General features: G+C 35.4%; 2 protein-coding genes across 2 annotated transcripts; one reads left to right on the top strand and one right to left on the bottom strand.

Moving 5' to 3' along the window:
• Positions 1-1326: 1326 nt before the first annotated feature.
• LOC125651558 (uncharacterized) lies at positions 1327-9283 on the top strand. Its single transcript, XM_048880212.2, has 5 exons — positions 1327-1757; positions 4476-4730; positions 7891-7980; positions 8136-8270; positions 8837-9283. Exons 1-5 carry the CDS (start codon positions 1608-1610, stop codon positions 8927-8929), a joined length of 723 nt encoding a protein of 240 aa, XP_048736169.2. The 5' UTR covers positions 1327-1607; the 3' UTR covers positions 8930-9283.
• Positions 9284-9450: 167 nt separating this feature from the next.
• LOC125651556 (proton-coupled folate transporter-like) lies at positions 9451-16559 on the bottom strand. The gene is made up of 4 exons (XM_048880211.2): positions 15352-16559; positions 14915-14998; positions 13475-13631; positions 9451-12278 (listed from the first exon to the last, which is right to left on the bottom strand). The coding sequence occupies exons 1-4, from the start codon at positions 16454-16456 to the stop codon at positions 12077-12079; spliced, it is 1548 nt and encodes a 515-aa protein (XP_048736168.1). The 5' UTR covers positions 16457-16559; the 3' UTR covers positions 9451-12076.
• Between the last annotated feature and the right edge of the window lie 1817 nt (positions 16560-18376).

Genomic DNA, 18376 nt, shown 5'->3' with positions numbered 1-18376 from the left:
CAGCCCCCCAGACCCCCTGCCTCGGTAATATTCGAACCCAAGCTACGCCTATGAAGGGTTTGGGAGACATTTTGTGTCGGGAGGATTGTTTAATCAAAATCTGCGTGGTTTACAGTTTCTGTTTTATCCAATATATTCTCAATTTTGTACCTTTATATTTGTATTTCCGTTTTATAATTTATGATACAAAATTCAATAATTTGGCTGATATATTTTTCAAAACAGAACAAAAATTGGTCAATAATTGAAAAATTTGACCAATTTATATATGATTCCCACTTTTAAAAAAAAAAAAATCCATTCAAAGTTTAAAAAAAGACTTTATAATTTAGGTGGAATTTTAGAAATTAACATTATTTCTAGATATGTTTTAAGATCATGTATTTTTACGTATATATCAAATGTAAAAGGGTCATTATTTATATCCAATCTACTAGTATTAAACTCTTTTACATCTACGGTGTTAGAAGACATGATTATGTATCTGTTTTATATACGATTGATTTGTTTTTGCTTAATGCTTTGTTAACACCAACACACAAATCAAGATTAAACAAATAAATCTTGAGTAAATCTAAGTGCAAAAAGGTCAAGTTTAAAACACTATAGCTCAATGTATTGCGACCCCAGTTTTTCTCGTTCATTTCCGAATTCTCTTTCGATGTAAAAATCAAAAATACACATCCCCAAGAATTTACAAAACTAAGGTGCGAACTTCTTTTGATAAGAGATATATCTTATTTTCCGAATAAATAACATTTAGCGGTTGACGTAAAATTCTAAAGGAATTAAGTTTTTTTGAAAACATTGACAGATTTATATAATTCGGCTATACCTATTCCAGTCGCGCCGAATATGACGTTTATATGGTTATCAGATAGGTATAACTTACACTGAATTGAATTTTAACACAAGTATCACTTTAAATCAGGTGGATTTTACCAGGGGTATATTTTACTTCTGGGTCACCTGAACTTTTCTGATAATGGAGCGAATCATCACAGTACAATGCAGTACTAACTACTAATCGTTACACCTCATCGTTAGTTCCAATTTAAACTGACAATGAAAAAGGTTTAAACAATTTTATTTATCTAAAGACATTAAGTTCCAAAAAGAATGAGATATTGATTGTCCATACATCGATTAAAAGCAATTCAAATATCATAAAGGGGTCATATCAAGTCTCTCAGATTGTATCCCAATCACCATTGTGCAATAAATCTAGATAAATATCGTCCCTCCGCAACATTTGGTGGCCATATATAGTTTGATATATACGTAACTCTGATGTTAATTGGTAGTCGTTGTGACCAACTGCCTTTAAATCTCCGAGAATTACTCGGTGACTTAACTTCACACGGATCTCAGGGAATTAGATATAGAAACCAAAACAAGATAATCTTCCACTAGAAGAAAAACAGAAATGGTCTACTGACGAGAGAAAAGTTCCAATTCTAAGTAAGTGAATTGCATCGGCCTGTCGTATGGGATTACGGTGAACAGAAAGTTTATTAACACTAATTAAAAAGTTGGATTAATTGGTCATTAGTAAATCTAGAATATAATCGCTTGGAATTGCCTTTTATGGTTTTATTGACTTGAGAATGGCCGAGGGAGAAAACGCTACTTTATTAACATACGTACGGGAAAAAGAGGCGGCCAAGGAAGAAGTGAAAAAAATAGAAAAGGAACTGGCAGTCACCAAATCTAAGCTGTATGACGCCATCCAGAAGATAGACGACCTCAAGGAAAAGGTAAATATATGGTGTACAATGATTTAAACGGTCACCAAGACTGTTAATTAAGTATCTATTCAAACGAATGTAGCATACACGGGGAACACATTTATGTCCTTTGAAAGACTATAATTGATATCCTGCACGTTAGTTACATGCTAACAGTTCGTTTTTCATTCTAAATTGGCCGTGTATTTAAGTTTTGACAAACACTACCTGTACACCAAAATTATTGTATTTCTTCAGAGACCAGTTAGGTGGCTATTATTGAACACAAAAAGAATAAATAAAATGAAGTTGAAAAATAACAGGAACATGGATTTATAAACTATATAAGCACAGGGTTTATGATTTAGTATGAAAGTTCTTCAGCTGTGTTCTAATGACAGTAGACAGTTGACAAAATGACCTTAGATATTATGGCCGACTGACGGAAGACAAATAATCGACTGACAGTAAACATTTGATCGACTGACAGTGTAGTTGACTAACTTCTAGCCGGCACATCAACGTTGAATTTCTACGTTGAAATGTAGGTTGGTTTTCAAGTCTGAAAGTCTGAGGTTGAATTATATCTAACACCGATACTTCTAAAGATGTAACATTGAATCAACGTTGAATTATCGTTGTTCAATATTTCAACCAAATTTCAACAAATTGAAATGTCAACTTTTAAGTGCCTGATGGGCTCTAACTGATTGTAGGATGAATTTTTACGAATCCATGATTAAGTATTACCATTAAAATCCAAATGAAGAAAAGGGATGGGAAAACTAACGAGGGATCTGTGCTGGTTCTCTTCTGGCTGCATGGGCTCAACAAGCCTACTTTGATATAAATGGGAGGGGGGTTGGGGTTCCGCCATCTCTTTAGTTCTTCGATTAGTGAAAATTTGTTGCATTTTTCTAATACTTTGCACCCTATCTTTGAAATTGCGTTGATTGTGAATACAATTTTTTTTATAATAATCCAGCGAATTCCCCAGATCAATTAACTGAATGATACATTCAAATTATTCTACTAAATTTTGTTTGTTTGTACGTTTTCAAGTATTTTCAGACAAGTGTTTCGTAGCAGACTAAAGCTCTTATAATCGACAAATGACGGTTAACAAATTATATACGAGAAATAGTTTTAGTAAGACAAACGTAACGGGGGCGAATTAACAGTTTTCATTGACCAGTTAATCCTCCCAGTCAACATTCCAATGACGTAAAGGTAAAACCAGGGTGGTCTTTCAAAGTACCGATCAATACCCATTATAATTGTTTTGAGCCATGTAATTGAAAGGGTGATTGAAATTCATTCTAAAAAAAACTATAGTGTTCACGGTCGTCCGCGTTAATCTTCAGCGACCATATGGTACTTACATGTATGTATATTTCTAATGTTTTCCCAGTCACTCGCGCCGAATCGTACCTGTCCTTTTCATTGTGAAGTAAATTATTTTGACTATAATGAACGACTATCCTGAGCACGGTATTTTTTTCCATTCTTGCTAGTTAATGTTACGCGGGTCTAGATATCACACGTCACGTTAGCAATGTCACGAGTTTGAATGGGCGACACCAACTCCAACAAAGCAAAATGCGCGGAATATTCCCCCGCAATATGAGTATGACATACCGGTAATGCAAGATAATGCACATTCCTGTAAACGTTATTGAAATCAGTACACACGGAATTTCCATATGAAGTCTATTCCAGTGACCTTGACCTTTTGTATTTTTTATTGAAAATAATCACCATATGTGTACTCCAGGCATTATTTTCCAGTTTGAAAACTGAAATAGGATATCAATCTTAAATTTTGCATACAAACAAAATATGTGCCTGGAGCATTGATGTCCACGTACTGCAGCAAAGTATGGACAAGGTTACAGTTTTCAAAAGTAGGTCAAACCAAAGGGTAAGGTCACGAGATCAACAACGTTGGTACCCACAAAAAAGTATTGTCACAAGGAATAAATATGTGAAATATGAAAGCCCCATCACCATGTCTAAAACATTATGACCAAGGTTAAAGTATATGCGGACAAACGAACAGACAGCGGAGAAACCAAAAACGATATGCCCCGAATCTCCAATTACGGGGTCATAGAAATGTAGTTAACCCCTGTCTTTGACATTTAACAATGAGAAACTTGAGATGCAAAGTGTCATTCCCTAAAGTTTATTGTAAACGGTTTTAGACATATTTGCACGTATGCTATCCTACACGATCTTAAGTTTCAAAGTTACATATACATTGTCACACTAGTGTAGTACGGGAATGGGGTGTCCCAAATCTCGGGAGTCTACTGTTGGGATGCTGATGTAAATGTACAATATGGCTTGTTGTGGAATTCACCGGTTTGCAGAACCAAGGTTATTTAATCCAAGGTCACTAGATCTGCTGAACTGTATTTTCGTATATGGGGAAAAAAAATAACGAACGGGTTGTGTCAAATATTTGTGTATGTGGTTTTTTTTTTCAAACTAAGGAGCTGTAGAAATTGCAATCTCGGCTGAGATTCGGCTCGGCTGAATATTTGGACTGACACTTCCACCGAATCTCGGAGCAGTCCTTCATAATTCACGTCTGGACGTATTTCCAAACATGAATAATGAAGGACTGCTCCGAGATTTGGTGAAAGCGCTAGTGCAAATATTTAGCAGAGCCAAGTCTCAGTCGAGATCACAGAGATTGGTGTTTAGTACAGTTTAATGATACGAATTATAATTTCATAAACGCAGATCAAGACGTTAGAGGCCAGCAAACCTTCATCAAAATCACAATCAACAGCAAAGTCAGGAAATGGTAAAGCGAACCCTGGGAAAAAGGCCGCGCCTCAGGCTCAGGGCAAAAAAACAGGGGGACAGACGGACAAAGTCTCACTGGCCCCACCCTCGGACACGCCCACCTCCAGCAGACCAGGGTCGGCTAAGAACCGTCACCCTCCCATAGCTGGCAAAGAATCCCTCTCACAGGACTCATTTCAATACTACAGGGTAAGTAAACAGGTCACATAAACTTATAATAAACGACAATGTTTCTAAACAATATCGTGGGGATCCGAGTTAGAATAGGCCCTTAGTATCCCTTGTTTGTCGTAAAAGGTGATTAAATGGGACGGTCCTTCGGATGAGACTGCAAAAACCAAGGTCCCATGTCACAGCAGGTGTGGCGCGATAAAGATCCCTCCCTGCTCAAAGGCCGTAAGCGCCGAGCATAGGCCAAGATTTTACAGCCCTTCACCGGCAATGGTGACGTGCCCATACGATTCTCGAAAACTACAATGACTTATGATGGAAATATATATATATATATATATATATATATATATATATATATATATACTTTAATATTATATGACTTATATGACATGAAAAACTCCGTTGCGAACGTTTGTTTTTTTTAATTTAGTCTTCAAGCTCCCATCCCCTCTCTTCTCCAAGTTATGTCCTGAACAGAATAAGCACCTTAGAGTGGCACTGCCAGGTCTGAAACTACGCCTACCCCCGACCCCCACCCCACACAAAATAACCGGCATCCGTCTCTTTGAACTGTTTGCTGTTCATATATAGGCATCCGGGTCGTTCAAGCCGACTATGCCCTGTATACGCCAGGCACATAAAGCAATACAAAGAGATCTGAAAATACTTCGACACCCCTCTCCCACTCCCTCAATACCTGTATCCACCTTTTCATTGACCCTTTGAAGTTGCCCTTAATCAAATAAGTTGTATTTAGAGATGGAATCAAATCCAGTCGAGGGTTAAAGTTTTTGAAATTGGATTTTTTAATCGTCATGTTGTTACTAATGCGAGATAATGGTAATTTCGCAGTTTTGAATATCTTGATGTGTTTTGCTATATTTCATGTTAAAAGTTAGCTTAAATTTCTTCTTGCATGTATATATCATATTGCTTATAATGGCGAAGATAAAAACAATTAAACTCTTTGGGTAGATTAATTGTCTTTGATATTTATGCTTAATGGGAAATTTTATTGTGTATTTATACCATTGAACATATTGACGAGAATGTCGTGATCCGATACTGTACGTGTTTGTTTTCCATCAATTAATTAAACTGTGTGTAATACTCTTGGTGTATTCTGAGGGCTCTTGGTTGAAAATAAAGAATATAATCATCTATCTTTTGATTACACGGTGGTATATATTCATCTATCTTTTGATTACACAGTGGTATATATTCATCTATCTTTTGATAACACGGTGGTATATATTCATCTATCTTTTGATTACACGGTGGTATATATTCATCTATCTTTTGATTACACGGTGGTATATATTCGTCTATCTTTTGATAACACGGTGGTATATATTCATCTATCTTTTGATTGCACGGTGGTATATATTCATCTATCTTTTGATTACACGGTGGTATATATTCATCTATCTTTTGATAATACGGTGGTATATATTCATCTATCTTTTGATTACACGGTGGTATATATTCATCTATCTTTTGATAACACGGTGGTATATATTCATCCATCTTTTGATCACACGGTGGTATATATTCAGGAATTCGTTTATCTCATGTGTAAGTGCTACATATTATCTCGAGCGCTGGATTTGATATTTTGTTCCTGCGATATACTATCGAGCACGCGACAAATTAATTATCTGAGCTCTCGAGATGTATTTTCGTGTGCGCGACATATTATCTCGAGGTGTATTCTCGTGTGCGCGACATGATCTTGCGCTCTCGAGATGTAATTTTCATGCGCACGGCATGTTATCTCGACAGGTATTCGTGGTTTTTACAAAATTGTAGCATTATTGCAATGGAAAATATAAGAAAAGTGAAAGAATTTGTAAAAGTTCAGAATTCCGGTGGGGAGGGTCTGACCTTTAGATCCACTACGTTTTAGAACTGAGCAACAGTCATCGTGGATAGGCTCAATATGAAATAGTAGTGACGTCAGTACGCTTTAACCAGCACCGGAACAGTTTACGACTAGGTTGAAACTAGCAGCAAATAAGGATATTCATCAAAGTACTGAGAGTACGCACATACAGAATATTCAAAATTAGCAAATAAACGATCAAAATTAATAATTTTAAAATTTAATTATTACGATATGAAAGAACTGGATGGAACGGGGTTACCGAACCTTGCTGAAGGACAGAGTTCGTCAATGATTATATTGAAACACACAAGATGACCAATAACAAAATAATAGTAAATATAGGGCAGTTACGGATATCTGTGGATATTATTTATCTGCCTGTGAACTAACAATATATAATTATACTAGTGTATTCGTTGTACTTCACACTATACGGTAGAATACAAATAATCTAAATCGAGCGCTCGAGATAATATATCGTGTACAGGAGATAATATATCGTGTACAGGAGATAATATATCGTGTACAGAAAATAATATGTCATGTAGATGAGATAATATATCGTGTACATGAGATAATATATCGTGTACATGAGATAATATATCGTGTACAGGAGATAATATATCGTGTACAGGAGATAATATATCGTGTACAGGAGATAATATGCCGTGTACAGGAGCTATGCCGTGTACAGGAGATACATGTCATGTATACACGATATACCAACTTCTGCGCTCTAGATAATATGTCATACATACGAGATGGGGTTGGTTGTATATCGTTTAAAATCCCTCTCGAAAATTTTTCACTCATATGGAGACGTCACCATTGCCGGTCGAAGGACTGTCTATGCTCGGCGCTCACGGCCTTTGAGCAGGGAGGGATCTTTGTCGTGCCACACCTGCTGTGACACGGGACCTAAGTTTTTGCGGTCTCATCCGAAGGACCACCCAATTTAGTCACCTCTTACGACAAGCAAGGGGTACTGAAGACCTATTTTAACCCGGATCCCCACGATACACGAGATAGGGTAGCTAATGCTCACGAGACATGAGTTGTGCGCTCTAGCTATAGACAATATGTCAAGCACTCGACACAGGAAGAATTTGTATGTCTTATAAATATATTACATGTAAAGTATTCTTGCGAAAATGAAATAGACTTCGTCGGTTTCACAAATGTTAAAAAATCTTGCCCAACAATTAATTATATCTATGATATCCAGTGTGATTATAACTGCTGTTGATACACGATCGCTGTTAGTACTGAATTCTTTATACTTATTTGTAGGAAATAGGAAAACTCTTTCCAGATATCAAGTTGTCGGTTGTAATGGACGCAGAGAGTAAATTCAACCAGGCAGACATAAATGGAGATGGGGTAACTGCTCCTAAACCTTTTTCTATTTGTTTTATCTTCACTTAACAGAATTAATACTGGTACACTCTGTAGTATACATGTGCAAACACTGAATTGTGAGTGGCTCGCTTTTACCTTAGAGAAACAAAGTACTGTACATTATTTATTTTTCACAGCAAATCGACAAGGATGAGTTGGACCGGGTTCTGTCGCAGCACGTGACCTTGTTTACTCCGGCTATGATTCAGGAACTGATCAAAGAGATCGACCAAGATGACAACGACACGCTGGAATTCATGGAAATTCTTACGGTAAAGGACCAAGCTGTCAAGCATTATAATACCTGCCGGTGTACAACCTACCCATTACTTACGATTGTATAGTATGATGGCTAAACAGGGGCAGATCCAGGAATATTTGAAAGGGAGGGGGCTATAATTAATTTTGGGTTTTCAAAGGAGGGGGAAGGGATTCCATCCTCAGAATGCGTTATTTTAATCCCTTTTTAAGCAAAATTTTCTGACGAAAGGGGAGTCCAACTCCCTTTCTGGATCTATCACTGTTAAATCTCTTCAAGGTTCCAAAAATATCGAGTAATTGGTTTTTTCTTTCTTTTTTCCTATCTTCTTTTGAGATGTGTTAATACATTAGTAGTCATAGTTCCTTTTGAGTTCAGACTTTAAAATATACGTAAAGGTAATATCATAATTATAGCATATATAAACACAAGATACCATCAGCTCAGAATTCAGACAGGATTCCATTTTTTTTTTTTGTATTACGACACTCAGTTTTTCCTTGCCATAAATTTTACCTACGTGTTTATATATATATATATATATATATATATATATATTTTTTTTTTTTTTTTTTACAGATATTGGACAAAATGGGAAAACGGCGACAAAAGTTGTCCAACATACCCACAGCAATCCAGGATAACAGTACCAAAGTCTGTACTATACAATAGTCCATTATAGGACTATAGAGACTGACCAAGCACCGAGTCATCATCGCCAGACACAGGTTGTGGTGAGAGAAAGGACTCCTAGCCCTTGGCCTGTGATGACGATAGGAGATTATTAGTTATAGCTGTAGACTACAATGGGGGGAAAAGCACTTTTAGATTTAGCAGGGATAATCCAACTGCTTGTATTACTGCCTTCATAGATACAGAATAATTTACTGATTTCTGTCTCAACATTTAGCCATTTAAATTAAATACTAATCCATGTTGTCGTATCGAGCAGCAGGCTCATTTTACATTTTAATGACCAAGAACCTGCCTAGTTTAGAATGACATGTATTAAACATTCCACTCATTAAATGCCATCAAGGTTTTTTTCCAGGTCAATCAATACAATACTGTATTCATGCCTTCATGTTGACAAAATAAAGAAGTTATCAACATATGTAGAAGATCTGAAGATAGAAATCAGGAGACACTGATCCATTAAACTGGTTCACTGATGTACCATAAAAAGACAGGAAGACAATATCTTTCTTTAATAATAAACCACACACAATGGAATTCTACTACTAACAAACGATATAAATATGGTGACTATATAAAAAGTATTCTCATCTCAGCAAGATATGTATACAGTAAATAATAAAATGCATATATTTCAAGAAATTACATCTCCAAACAATTTATTTATAACCATAAATGTAGGGGGTGGCTGTGTTAGTATAACACCAACACCCACTAACATTAGCCAAAAGAAAAATACATTTTTGCCAATTTTTCTGCAATTTAAAAACACTAAATAAATGCTAAACCCCTAGTGAAGTTTTGACCCTCCCCTCCCCCTAGGCTTACTTTGTTGAAGTGCAACATGAAATGAACATTAATAATTTGTTTTCTTAAATATACCATAATAATGTTAACACTTAAATGCATTTAAAAAAAACCACTAAAATTAAAGTATTTATGTACTTGTATATATTTACGTGTACATGTATATTCCCCGCAACTTCCTTGCTAGGGGATAATAAAGGATATACATAATAAAAAAAAAATTGCACAGATATAAAATGAATGCATATATATATATATAAAAGGACCATAACTTATATGTTTTGACTAGATTGTTGAAATACTATCCAATTTTGCTGAAAGTTTTGCTACGCATGTATATTTCCCTACACAAGGGTTAAGTATATCATTGTTGAGAAAGAAGTGGTAAACTTTGGCTACATATTACAGTTGATTTCTAAAAAAGCAATAAATACAATATGGCTGTTTTTGATTTTTTTTTATCACTAGGTAGATAAGAGCTTTATAATATACAAACAGGATTTTGGTGATGTAAAGGGGTGACAGGTTCAGTGAATGCTGACAATCACACAAAATCACTGACAACAATAGGCAGGGCTCGAAATCGTGAGATCATTAATCAGCCGATAGTGGAAAAACTTCAATATGTGTACATCAACTTACAATCAATCAATACTATTAGAAACACATGGAATCATTTAAATTTGTAAAATGGGCGGGGACAGATTGCCAACATGTACCAGTCTGGTTAGGATGTAATTTCGTGGATATAGTTTTTGTACATTGTTATATTTAAATTGATGAGATACGGGTGCTCACAAAATTCATTAAAAACTGAGCAAACACCAAATATTCTATTGTCATTTCACAGCTCTGAACATCACTTGTATTTATATTGATATCTGAAATTCAAAACCTATGTCCCTTTGGTTGGCCTTGGCTACCTGTTGAGTGTTATACAGACAAAATACAGGTACGAATGTTTTACTTTTCGTGTGTAAATATACATCCACACATAACTTACGAAAAACAAATAGAGCTGACTAACACAAAACCTGTGGAATTATTCCAAACCATGAAAGATTTAGCATCATATGTGATGTATGTTCACAGGACACTTGTGCACATACTGGAAAACATGAAGTATCACTACTTTGTGTATAATAAAAATTACTAAATTATTTGGAATGTCAAATAAACAATGGAAGTTAAAGGGAGATAACCCGACAAGAAAGTCTCTGGCAAGTCTGACTGAGCAATAAAAAATGGAAAATTGAGGAATCAACAATAAAGCACAGCTTGGACAAAATGTAGGCATGGTAAAAATTGTCTGTATAAAATAGGGAATAAATATGAATAAATTAAAGTTTACATTGGAAAGCTAACACCTTTTCTCTAAAAAAAAAACAAAACAGAAAAAACAAAAACAAAACCACAACACAACAACATATGTACATGAAAGATCCGCGTAACAAATATATCAAGTTGTACTTGATAACAATATAAACAATAAATTATAACTTCTCACAAAACTTATCGACTTACAAAGCACTGTAAGCCATCTCACATATCAACAAGTGATCCTGAAACTCCATTCAGATCTTTTTTATATCTTTCTCTGCATCAACATTTGTAAACTCCATTGCAGGTTACTCGTTGGTTGAGAACCTAAGGGCAGTGATTTGCTCTTTAAATAATTCTATCACTAATGTCAGTATGATTATTGCAGATAATACGTTTTAATAATACCTGACCAGATCGTTAAATTTCACAGTAAGTCAGATAATAAAGGAATCATTAATCAAAGTACTGTATATTCTATGTAAAAAAATAAACTAAAATACAAGTCTCATTAAATCCTAAATCGGGTAACTAATAAATAATGTGAAATATATCAAGACAGTTTATATCGGAAGAAAATCATAAATAGCACTTTTTCCAGTGGAGAGATGCAGGGGTTGCAGTCCAAAAAATATCAGAAAAGTTTTGAAATTATTTTCATTCATAAAGCTGGTATATAAAGCTCTGATTTTTACATAAATATTGGTCACATGAAGCAATCACAGATTGCCATAACAACAGTAAAAGCTATCGACAGAGTTCTATTCTGTCCTGGAATACCAAATTACTATCCCATCCTTCTACAGTACTGTAGATCATCACCATGAACGACAAAGGTAGCCTGCAAATAGCCAGTCCATTGTAGGAGTGGTGGGGGTGGAGATTCTATTAAATCCTCATAGATTTTTGAGCCCATTTTAATTTCAGTAGGCCTATGTTAATGCTGGCATCTTAACTTCCTCATAATAAACAACAATCTTTCAACACCTCCAAGTGTTACACAGCTACTGGCTCTACCGCGTCTTCATTGGTCGCCTCTGTATTGATCACGTTCTGATTGGCTGAGACCGCGATGACACTGATGTCCTTGTCCTCCTGACTAGCTGGGAGGGGCACTTCCTCTCCAGTGGTCATTTCCGTCTCCCCCTCCATCCTCTCATACTCCCCAGGCTGACCCGTCGATAGAAACTTGATTGCACTGCCGATGTAAACAAAGCAACATACAGTTCTTCTGTACCAGAATAGGTATCATGATATTACATAGATTGCCAAATAGAGAGTACAGGTTCATGGTAGTGAATAGAAATATATATACAGCATGTTATCAGAATGGAATTTATTTTCAACTTCACCATACTCACAGTTTAAGATTTGTTCATGAATTTAACTAATCGTATAGGCCTAATTAATCTAGTACGATGAAAAAGTGTGGCAAATATTCAAATTCATAAAAGATAGCTGGATTAGAAATTTCAGCAACATGAAATTTTAAACTGAATGACAGCAATTTTGCCTTTGTTGTAAATGAAATTTGCAATGTTAATTATCTACCAAAAAAATTCATTTTCTTTAATTTTGTACAATCAGATTAAAACCAGGTCCTTTTAGTGTTGAAAAATCGTGAAAATTTCATAATCAATAATTGGTCAAAATCGAAAGAACTGTTTTGATCAATGATCGATATAATCGGTATTTACATGTAGTTAATAATGTTTATTATTTTTGGGGTTATTTCTATTTAGTTTTATAGATATGTGCAGCATACACACTAGCTGGTGTCACTGAATTCCCAGTTTTCAATGTGGAGTCCACTCTGACTCTCCCCCGCACATGTCTCGATATAAAAGCTGGAGTAACAGTCAGATGAATCTCGGATTAGAATTTAATTAGTGTACAGGCGACAATCGATTATGAAAAATATAATCGGAATTGAAGAGCCAAAAACTATCGACAATCGGTTGTCGTTGACAATCGTTTCATCACCAGGTCCTTTGATCCGTTCACATCTTGTGTAGTGATCTACGTAAGCGGATCAAAGGATCTGATTTTAATCTGATTGTAGCTGTGTATAAAACCATAGCAATGTTTAAATTACTTATATTCATCTGATTATTTTCATTGTAAACAATCTTAGAAATTGCACAGGCATATTGAATTCACAAAAATATTTCTTGTAAAAAAAACAAAAACAATCATACCGTTTAGCACCAGAGCAATGATGTCCAAAATTTTGATACAAAAAAATCATTCTATAAGATATTAATTCAATGTTTTAACAACATATATCTAAGCTAAAATTTGCGGGTTATATGGCATATTAATCTGCATGAAAACTTTTCCCACAGCTCTTCCATTCACTGCTATTTAATCTGTGTGTACCACTCCTTCACTTACATGACAAATCCCACGGGAATGACGAGCAGGATGACGGACAACACGAACACGAAACCCGTGAAGTAGTCGATACTGTCAGCGTACAGCGACTGGAACATAAACGGGGCCAGGAAATAGGTAATTCCCTCCCCACAATGCATCAGAGCAAACAGGGACCCTGGAGAATACCAATAAAACAACATTAATGACACATTGTGTTTGATCATTATATCACACTGACAACTGTAAAACATAAGTGGTACCAGATCATGATAAAATCAATATACAGATGAAGATGTGTCCCCAAGGTGTTAACACAGGTTTTTGTTGGATATTTACTGGATTCAGACATTTGCATGCATGATAAATGATATTTTGAATGCATAGTTTTGTATATTATCCCCATGTAAAACTTTTCATTGTTCTTCTTGTCCTAGCTCTAATTGAAAAAAATTAAATGGAAGCAAAATTCCTTCTAAACATCAGATATTTCCTGCACTTTGGGGCTTGTCTAGTAAATTCTGCTTAACCAATTCTTAGCAAGATTATATCAAGTGTCCTGCATTCTCTGACAAATTTTCAATTCAAACTACTAGACCCCGACATACGGATAAGATTTCTGTGTAAAAGTTGCTTGCGTTCATTTATTTTAGGCATTCCTCCATTCTGGGACAAAATGTTAAGGGTACTTGTGTACTAATAATAAATTTATCTTTGTTTCCAAACTTAGTGAATATATCTATCATGTCAATAATAGTGATGTATAATGACTGGTGCAACGTAAATTTAATATTTGATTTCATCCCAAACTTTGAAATTAATAGGTCGAAATTTTTCGACCATTCTTGACTAATTCAACACATGGACATCTTCAGTAGGCCTTATTTGTATAATGTATGCAGTGTGTGCCCCGTTCACACATGGTCGTAAAGAAAACAATGGTGTTGAAAAGTTTTGACATTGAGTTCATTGACAGTAGACACAGAAGTAAGCCTAAGGACACATCATGCCAAATTAATTACGCTAGATCATGTGCAAAACATTAGAAGGTAGTTAGATATGCACAGATCTAAGAATTGATTGGAAAATAGCATATACTATGCTAATAAAACAGTCACTTGGTCCACAAAGGTTAAGTCCGTTTTGACCCACAACTCCTTGAAACCACGAAATAAATTATCTATGGTTACGAGGAGTTTTGGGTCAAAACGGGTTTCACCCCTGTGACTTGGTCAGCACTCAGCTTGCTTTGCGTCATGGGTTTCTGACAATGCTTGCTTTGGAAAATTTTAAAAAGAAAAGCTGGCTCTTAACAAACAACGTTTTTTGTCATAGAGTTTTTTTGCTTCAATTTATTCATAGAAATCTGTGATATTGATATCTTTATTAAATTTAAATCGAACATAATAATTGGATTATCAGTACCTTTATCTTAAATGTTGTAAAATATTTTATGAGTACCTTGATCAGCTGTATCGATGCTGTTTGAAACTACGGCTCTTAGCATTGGGAATGGAATCAACTCCAAAACCAAGAGGAAAATTGCTGAAAGAAAATTTATAAATCATGATGAACATAGAAGACAATGATGTACTTATCTTGTAATTATAGATAATCTCCCCCTCTTTACACAATCTAAAAGCGGTTCATGAGTTTGCTTAAAGTGGGATATGTGGAATTTATGAAGGGATATATACATGTATAAAGAAATTAAAATTCTGCAAGAATAATCAAAACTGTACAAAATTTGATGAATGTTGAACCTCCAGTGGGGGTATAGTGGAGCTGAAAACACCACTACTTGTACAATAAATGAGGACATAATGAAAGATTACTAATATCTTAAAATGCCCAACTTGACATGCTTGAGAAATACAAGAAATCTAAATTCATTTTACCAAAATATATGACGACTTCATTTTGAACCACAGCCAGCCAGAGAGTTCCAACAGCCTTGGAGAACAGGCCCCCGAATGTAATGTGGATATCGGAAAACCAGTTCCTCAACACGGGGGGTGTAAACAGCACCCCAATGGACGCCACGCCCATGGCAACGGACAGGAAGACTCCCACTTTGTGAGACTGCCAGTGATACGGAGATCCAGTGAAATACAGAACCAGGGTATTGATTTGTCCAAGATGAACCCAAGCGTAGCTCTGAAAGGCTAGAATGGCTAGCCACATGATTAGGAGTTTTCTTTCCTTACATCTGAAAAACCTTGTCATTGGTTTGAACGTGTCAATACAACAGTTTTCGGTGTCATATCTATTAGAACTATTTGTTTCTACTTTCACCTCCTTTACAAGGAAGAACGAGATAAGGAACGCAATACAGCTGCAAATTAATGTGAACCAAAATGGCTGATGGAAACCGCTGGCTCGGACCCAGTAACCAACCATTATATTTGCTATTGCGTAAGCAATGCCATTCAGAGATTCCTGTATAGCGAGACGGGATGAGCGCTTTTCTCGTTGTGTTGTATTAATAGCAAAGAATGTACTCCCAGCTAAAAAGGCTGTCATACTGCCACTAAGCCCTCTCAAGGCGGAGGCCATGAACAATCCGTCGAGAGTCCAGCTCGTGTACAGGATAAAGATGTATATCAACGAGTGAAGAATGCCTCCCAGCGAGGGCATCCATAGCAGAATCTTTCTTCGAGACGTTCTATCACTGACAGCTCCGAGGATTATCACAGTCACTACTGCCGGCAGTCCTTCGGCAATCTGTAAACTCAAAATAGCTAATGTGCTCTCCCTGTGAGCGACGTCATACAGGCTAGAACCATTCCCCGTGTATAATTCCCACGGCTCTGTCACAGTAGCTTTCAGATTGTTCTGTTTGTAAAACTCAGACTGGACATATTCCTGAAATAATGGCAGAGTCATGTGCCTGGAGAGAAAGAAGAAGAAATAGGCAACCTCCACTAAATACGGCTGTACTTCCGACAACATCTCCATACAGTGAGCATTGGACTGGCTGGCAATCCGTCTGACTGTCTCCATTTTGAATAATCCAATATATAATGAGCTAAAAAGATGAAAACATGATACGTTCCGAGTCTATCGTTGTTGTTGATCATAACCGGATATGCGTCTTATAGTGACATCTATTGGTAAAGATTCAACATGGGAGGTAACTGACACTACTGTCATTCCCGCGAAATGTCAAATTAGCCTAGCAAAATCAAGGGTTCCTCATCCGCTCCCCTGGGGTCGTTTCCAACGGGGTCACATGCATGTCACCTAATCCTAACCCTCGCCGCGCTATGTAGGACATGAGAGAGAGAGAGAGAGAGAGAAAGAGAGAGAGAGAGAGAGAGAGAGAGAGAGAGAGAGAGAGAGAGAGAATATGCAATTTCATTATCTTTATTTTCAAATTGTGTAGTTTCTGTGGAAACGATGGGGTTATTTATATTCGGTCTTTCAATGTCTAACAAAAAACTTAAATTCACATAGTTTTCACCAAGACCCCCATCCCCTTTACAATTAAACATGATGAATGTTGAAACTAATCGACTTACAAGTATAAATGACGCTCTGTAGGCCTAGATACTTTCTTGCTGTTTATCAACAAATGAAAGTGTACATGACTGTATATATGTATTAAAACTATCAAATGTTTATTAATATGTAATATTACTATGTGGATTTTAACAGTCGTTTGTCTTTTTCTCTTTTCCCACTTAAATGTAATCGATGTCAGATGACAGAAACTTACGAAAGATTTTATCCCCCCTCCCCCTAACTATTTGAATTCAGATTTTTATCCGCCATCGATCTTTTGATATCGCCTCAAAAGAAAAGGCTTTTTATATTACAACAGAGAAAGAAGTTTAAAAAGAAAGGGGAAAAAATCACAAGTATTTGGAGAAAATACTGTCTGTGAGACACATAAAGCTCAGATTAAAGCAAAGATGACCCAGAGCTTCTAAGGGTTATGTGCTTCCCATGACGGACATCTAGAATTTCCTGTCATCAGGCCAGCATTACGATGCAAAGATGCGAATAAAGAGCGCCAAATTAATATATAAACGCAAATATATTAAAGATATCATTTAAAATTATTTGAAGATATCAGACAATACTAGTCGTGTTGTACTACACTACTAGAGAGCCAACTTATTTTCTAGGATCTTTCCCATTTTTTTTATTCACTTGAACAGTGGGATATCTGCGGGGGATAAGTTATTAATTGTGACGTCAATATCTAAAGGTTATGTGGTATACAGGCAGCAAAATTGCGGAAAAAAATTAACGAGTACATGTATGTTGAAATGATGTACATTGTATGTTTGAATAAAGTAATTGTTTTATCAAAAATGGTTGTAATATAACTTTCTATAATATTACTTTCTATAATATAACCTTCTATAATATAATCCTCTATAATATAACCTTCTATGATATAACCTTCTATAATATAACCTTCTATAATATAACCCTCTATAATATAACCTTCTATAATATAACCTTCTATAATATAACCCTCTATAATATAATCTTCTATAATATAACCTTCTATAATATAACCTTCTAAAATATAACCCTCTATAATATAATCTTCTATAATATAACCTTCTATAATATAACCTTCTATAATATAACCTTCTATAATATAACCTTCTAAAATATAACCCTCTATAATATAACCCTATAAAATATAACCTTCTAGAATATAACCCTCTATGATATAAACTTCTATAATATAACCCTCTATAATATAACCTTCTATAATATAACCCTCTATAATATAACCTTCTATAATATAACCCTCTATAATATAACCTTCTATAATATAACCCTCTATAATATTACCTTCTATAATATAACCTTCTATAATATAACTCTCTATAATATAACCTTCTATAATATAACCCTCTATGATATAACCCTCTATAATATAACCCTCTATAATATTACCTT

Source organism: Ostrea edulis, chromosome 5, assembly GCF_947568905.1.
Source record: "Ostrea edulis chromosome 5, xbOstEdul1.1, whole genome shotgun sequence".
NCBI lineage: Eukaryota > Metazoa > Mollusca > Bivalvia > Ostreida > Ostreidae > Ostrea > Ostrea edulis.
This window is presented reverse-complemented; position numbering and strand designations above follow the sequence as displayed.

Coding starts and splice junctions, on each gene's coding strand:
- LOC125651558 (XM_048880212.2), top strand. CDS start 1,608: ATGGCCGAGGGAGAAAACGCTACTTTATTAACATACGTACGGGAAAAA. Junction 7,981..8,135: donor CAGACATAAATGGAGATGGG/GTAACTGCTCCT, acceptor TATTTTTCACAG/CAAATCGACAAGGATGAGTT. Junction 8,271..8,836: donor AATTCATGGAAATTCTTACG/GTAAAGGACCAA, acceptor TTTTTTTTACAG/ATATTGGACAAAATGGGAAA.
- LOC125651556 (XM_048880211.2), bottom strand. CDS start 16,456: ATGGAGACAGTCAGACGGATTGCCAGCCAGTCCAATGCTCACTGTATG. Junction 13,632..14,914: donor CATCGATACAGCTGATCAAG/GTACTCATAAAA, acceptor GGTATTCTCCAG/GGTCCCTGTTTGCTCTGATG. Junction 12,279..13,474: donor ATTCCCGTGGGATTTGTCAT/GTAAGTGAAGGA, acceptor TTACATCGGCAG/TGCAATCAAGTTTCTATCGA.